Raw genomic sequence first — 6,000 nt, 5'->3', positions numbered from 1 at the left:
CTGTAGAAATGTAGTGTCAGGACTCTGCACTAACACTGGCTGAGTTGCATGACACACATAGTCCTTGGCCCTGCTCAACCTGAGAGCCCAGTGGAGACGTTATAATCTAGAGCAGGGGTGTCCAATCTTTTTGCTTCCCTGGACCACACTGGAATAATTGTCTTGGGCCACACATAAAATACACTAACAATAGCTGATAGCCAAAAAAAAAAAAAAAAAATCACAAAAAAATCTCATAATGTTTTCAGAAAGTTTATGAATTTGTATCGGGCCACATTCAAAGCCATCCTGTGCCACATGCAGCGCCATCCTGTGCCACATGCAGCATATGCAGCCTATGGGCCGCGGATTGGACAAGCTTGACCTAGAGCTCAGGGGAAAGGTGTAGGCTGGAGGTCTCAACATACAGAGGGAGAGTGAGAATTAAACTCTTGGAATTTGTACGTTTCATTTACTATGAACTGTATGCTTTACGCATATCATCTCATTTGAACTTCACAACAATCCTATGAAATACTATTAAAATGTTACAGATGAGGAAAATGAAATGCAGAGAGCTAAGACTCAGAGGTCACAATCTGGTTTTTGGGCTGAATTTTATTCTAAGAGTTGTTTCGTTGCATTGATTTAAAAATCCCCTTAGATGGGTTCACACTGTCATTTGTTACTTTCCTACATTTTCCATTGTCTGAAATCCTATGTATATGTGCTTTACTCATAACCTCCTGCTCCCTTTAGGCATTTGATTTTGTATACTGTGGTTTGCTTAAGTGCCAAAGGTTAAAGAACTAGTAAATGGATGACTTTATTTTTTATCTTTGAGATGGAGTTTCGTTCCTGTTGCCCAGGCTGGAGTGTAGTGGCATGATCTTGGCTCACTGCAACCTCTGCCTCCCAAGTTCAAGCGATTCTCCTGCCTCAGCGTCCTGAGTAGCTAGGATTACAGGCACCCGCACCACACCTGGTTAATTTTTTTTTTGTATTTTTACTAGAGACGGGGTTTTGCCATGTTGGCCAGGCTGGTCTTGAACTCCTGACCTCAGGTGATCCACTCCCCTCGGCTTCCCAAAGGGTTGGGATTACAGGCATGAGCCACCACGCCTAGCCTAAAAATTGGTAAGTTTTATGTAAACCAAAAACTGTGCTCTTAACCATTATGCTATACTCTGTGGTTGGCAGGTACAAGGATTCTTGATAAAGGTTAAGAAAATGCATTGTGTGGCGATGCAAAAGGACTGATGACACATTTGCGGTCAGAGAGTAGGAAATCAGTTGAAGGTTTCAGATGTGTATTGGTTCCTGACTAAAAGCATTTTCTGACATGCTATTTTGTTATCTAAGGCTTGGAAAGCAATCTGAACCCCCAGCAATAATGTTATTCTGAAAATTTTCTGAATCATGGAGATAGTATTTGCATTTTGTGCAATTGGAAGGGGTGGAAGAATGACAATTAGGCTTGGTCTATAACTATTAGCATTGCTTCTTTGTGTTGAAAAAGATGGGTACTAGTTCCACTAGGAAAATAAATTCATGAGGTCTTTGATCATTATGATTGAGATGCAAGCCTGTTTTAAATGTCCTGCTCTGCAGTGAGGTGTGCTAATCCTTGAGCAGCTAGATGGGAAATGAGTTCAAATTACTAACATAGAAAATAGGGGCAGGCCGTGTGCTTCAGCTGGATTGGTGCAGAATTCTAAGAAGTGGGCCAAAGCCTGAGACCACAGAAGGTGATTTGCATCCAAATTTGTGCCACCCAGAGGAGCTGAAGAATTGAGTAATTTCTAGCTTTAATTAAGAGCAGTCAGAAAGACTGCTCTTTCTGACTGAAATAATGTTAATTTGTAGAGACCTGAAGCAGAATGTGGCTATGAGGAGGTTTAATGTTTTAACAACATTGTGTTACATGTGATGAAGGGTTTCAACCCTGTCTCTTTTTTTGTGTCCTGGCAAAGCTATCCCCCTTTTCACATAATTAGCATTCTTCTGATTTCTTTCTCTAAGTGATATCTTGGATCCTTTTTATTTATTATTTATAGTAGTTGACTTTGATAGGGCCCACATACATGTACAAACACAGATACATGCATATATATTATACATATAAAATTGGCAAACTTTGATGTACAATTGTGAAAGTTGGGAGAAAGATGTTTATTGGGCATCCGGAGCTGGGAGCAGCTGAAGGCCTATTGAACTTCAGTCAGTTGAGAGTTAAGTACTCTTTTTATTTTTATTTTGACATGGAGTCTCATTCTGTCTCCCAGGTTGGAGTGCAGTGGCACAATCTCAGCTCACTGCAGCCTCTGCCTCCTGGTTCAAGCAATTCTCCTGCCTCAGCCTCCCGAGTAGCTTGGATTACAGCCATGCACCACTACACCTGGCTAATTTTTGTATTTTTAGTGGAGACCCGGTTTCACCATGTTGGCTAGGCTGGTCTGGAACTCCTGACCTCAAATGATCTGTCCGCCTCGGCCTCCTAAAGTGCTGGGATTACAGACATGAGCCACTGCGCCCGGCTGAGAGTTAAGTACTCTTGAAAAACAAAACAAACAAAACAAACAAAACAAAACAAAACAAAACAGCCCAGAAAAAAAACTCTCGGTAATTATATAAAGCAGTGGTCCCCAATCTTTTGGATACCAGGGAGCTGTTTCATGGAAGACAATTTTTTCCTGGGGGTGGGGCTAGGGGGATGGGGAAGGATGGTTTGGGACAATTCAAGTGCATTATATTTATTGTGCACTTTATTTCTATTATTATTGCATTGTAATATATAATGAAATGATTATACAACTCACCCTAATGCAGAATCGGTGGGAGCCCTGAGCTTGTTTTCCTGCAACTAGATGGTCCCATCTGGAGGTGATGGGAGACAGTGACAGATCATCAGGCATTAGATTCTCATAAGGAGCACACAACCTAGATCCCTCTCATGCCTAGTTCACAATAGTTCCAGCTCCTATGAGAATCTCATGCCACAGCTGATTTGACAGGAGGTGGAGCTCGGACGATAATATCAGCCATGGGGAGCAGCTGTAAATACAGATTAAACTTCCCTGGCGTGCCAGAGATTCACTTCTTGCTGTGTAGCCCGGGTCCTAACAGGCCATGGGCTGGTACCTGTTTGTGGCCCAGGGGCTGGGGACTCCTTACATAAGGTGTTCACTATGAGATATAAGAGGACTTAGCCCAGGTGTTAAGGCAGTGTTCCAGGCCCCACTTTGGCTCTAATACATTTAGAGATCAGAATATGGACTCTCGAGAGCAGGTTCCCCCTATTATTGCTGGTAAACAAAATTTGCTAAAACGTGGAGATCAGCATATACTGTTAGATTCTGATACCTGAGACAATGTAAGCCGTTTCAGATGATACCAAAGGTACAGCATGCAAAAGTGGGTTGCTGAAATGGACCTGAAGATTTGCAGGCAGCCGAAGTTCGGGTTTTGGATAAATGAGGCACATAAACATTAAAATCTTGTAGGATGACTGCAGGTGTTAGGAGTAAATCTGGACTCATTATGAATCTGTGTCTTCCACTAGGCTGTGAAATCTCCAAGGTCTGATAAAGGTTTCTGAATGAATTTGTGAAATATACGATTTCGGTGAAGAAAAGAATAAAGTGGGTGTCCAAATAGTTGAGGTTTTACGGTATTGGCATAAAACATTTGGACCCCTGGCGGCCAGTATCAGGGACTTCCCGACGCTGGAAGAGTTCAGGGAAGGGAAGCGGGCCCCTCTGGAACCGAAGACACAGAATCCTAGCTACAGCTACTAAAGAAAAGTACACTATCAATTAGGGCCCGCGTCAGGTTCTCTGGATCGCCCCTTCTCCCATCCTGGACGCTCATCCCTGTGTTCTTTGCAGTGGGCCCGTCGGCCCTGCTGCCATCAATAGAAGCAGTACTCTCCCCGTCTGATTTCGCAGGGTCAAAGCCCAGGTGAGAGTCAGTGTAGTGTTCAGACTAGCCCTCGCCCCATTTCTGAGCCGCGAGGGCCGCACCCAACGAAATCAGGCAGCTCCGAACCTTGTGTCCTCCAGCGCAGTGAGTTAGGGCGCGAGAGGCCGAGCGCGCATGTGCGAGCCCCGACATTGTGCTTGTCCCCTCCGGTGCTCCGTAGTTAGCCTCGGAGAGCTCCACGTAGGCGGCGCAGGCGCCCTTGGTGCACAGTTCACCTGCTGCCGTTGTCGTCGCCGCCGCGGCTCCCGGGGCTGGATGGGGGCCCGAGGCCAGCCAGTGGCACCCGGAAGAAAGAGACGCGGCGGCGGCGACGCCGACATCCTCAGGACGAGTGTCCGGACTTGCCCGCAGGCTCAAGGAGGAGGCGGCGAGGCCCGGTTCCCGCGGTCTCGGGTGTAGAGAAGTCGCCGTAGCCGCCGCGGCCGGGACTCCCCGGGCTCTCGCCCCTCAGGTCTCATTGGCACTCGGGACCCTACGTACGCTGCGCCATGTTCAAGAAACTGAAGCAAAAGATCAGCGAGGAGCAGCAGCAGCTCCAGCAGACGCTGGCTCCTGGTCAGGTACGATGGCCGCGACTTTCCTCCCCTAGCTCCCAATACCCCTTGAACCGGCCCGCGGACAAAAAAGGCGGGGGGAGTGGGGAAGTTCTTCCGTGACCTTTGACCCCTAACCCGGGACTCTTCCCAAGCTCCGGATCCAGAAGGAGCTCCGGGCGGTGCAGGTCGTCCGTAACTCCTGACCTGGATTTTCCCATCGCAAAACTCCATCCAGTAATGAGTGGATGGGGGTGGCTGGATCCCTCGTTACATCCCATCTCCGTTAAGAGTTTTTCCCTAAGGCCAGACTCCGAACTTGCATGATTTCTGATCAGTATTTGAGGTTCCCCCACCCATCTGAGACCCCACGCTGGGAATGAGGGCGGGGTGGGAAAACCCGGGTCCCTTGTGATATCTGACCTCTGCTGGAGGTGTCCCCCTCTCTCATGCCCATCGTGAGATTTTGTGTGAAATGGCCAGGATCCCGCACAACTGACCCTTGACGGAAGTCTCTTAATTCCAAACCCAGGTCCAGGGATTGAAGGCTGGGGAATAGAGCCATCCTGGGTCAGGCTGCTGGTAGGAGCGGTGGGACATGAAAGAGGTGGCTGCATGGCCGGCGTCCAGCGCCCGAGGCTGTCACGAGTTAGTCACTTCGCATAACTTGGTTGATCTGGGACTGGCGGGCGGAGGGGGAGACACTCTGCCTGTCTAGAACTCTGCTCTGCTTTTTGAGTCTTGCTGCTCTGCGGACAGGGTTATGTTTGTTTTTCAGGAATGCTGTTGCTTTAGGAAATGCGTTTCCAGGGAAAAGGAGGCGTGTTAGTAGTATTAAAGATACAGTTTCCTAAGCGTTAACTGGAGATGTTTCGATGCTGGCAGCACAGGGTCTTAACAGCGAAGATGATGGTTTCTGCTTAATTTCTTCCCAGCCTTTTTGAATTTCAACAGATTGAGCAGATCTGTCCCTTAATTTTAGGGTTTTTGGTCTTTGCTTGCGGTTGCAAGAAAAGCTGAGTTTTGACTAACTTGGAGGCATTTCCAAATTCTTAACATACAACGATTGCATTAGGTTTATTCGGAAACTATAAATTGAAGTTGTTATTTTTAAATTTAAAGCTCATGTGTAGTAAAACAGTGCTTGAGAAAAACATCAGAACACAGCACTGAAGGGTTGCTTCGTTTCTCAAGTGTAAATGTGGTTAAAATTTAAGTAGTAAAGATTGTCCTTTTCATACCATTTACTGCAGTCTTTTAAAATTTTACAAAACACTGTTAATTAAGAAACAAAGATAAACTTTAAAAGTGAGGTAGAGATGAGGAATGTGAGGAAATGGGCATGTTAGTGAATGTAAGGCACTTCCATTTGGGAGTGTATAAAATGTAATTGAGCCAGGATTCCATTTCTAGAAATTTATTCTAAGAAAATTTAGGATGTATTAAAGATTTAGCTCTATGAATTTTCATGTCAGTGTTGTTTTAATAGGTTAAAAACTAGCCAGAA

General features: G+C 46.0%; 1 protein-coding gene across 4 annotated transcripts in view; it reads left to right on the top strand.

Moving 5' to 3' along the window:
• The first annotated feature begins 4,168 nt into the window (after positions 1-4,168).
• GOLGA4 (golgin A4) overlaps positions 4,169-6,000 on the top strand; it is a 124,038-nt gene continuing 122,206 nt past the window's right edge. For 3 of the 4 annotated variants that reach the window (XM_010376623.2, XM_010376624.2, XM_010376625.2), the window contains exon 1: positions 4,337-4,520. In XM_010376623.2, coding sequence (XP_010374925.1) covers positions 4,449-4,520 — 72 coding nt within the window. In that variant the 5' untranslated portion in view covers positions 4,337-4,448. Of the gene's footprint in view, positions 4,521-6,000 lie in introns of all 4 variants that reach the window. The other variant, XM_010376626.2, reaches the window with a different exon arrangement.

This window comes from Rhinopithecus roxellana, chromosome 1 (genome assembly GCF_007565055.1).
Source record: "Rhinopithecus roxellana isolate Shanxi Qingling chromosome 1, ASM756505v1, whole genome shotgun sequence".
NCBI classification, from domain to species: Eukaryota; Metazoa; Chordata; class Mammalia; order Primates; family Cercopithecidae; genus Rhinopithecus; species Rhinopithecus roxellana.
The sequence above is the reverse complement of the archived record's forward strand: the minus strand, read 5'-3'. Positions and strand labels throughout refer to the sequence as shown.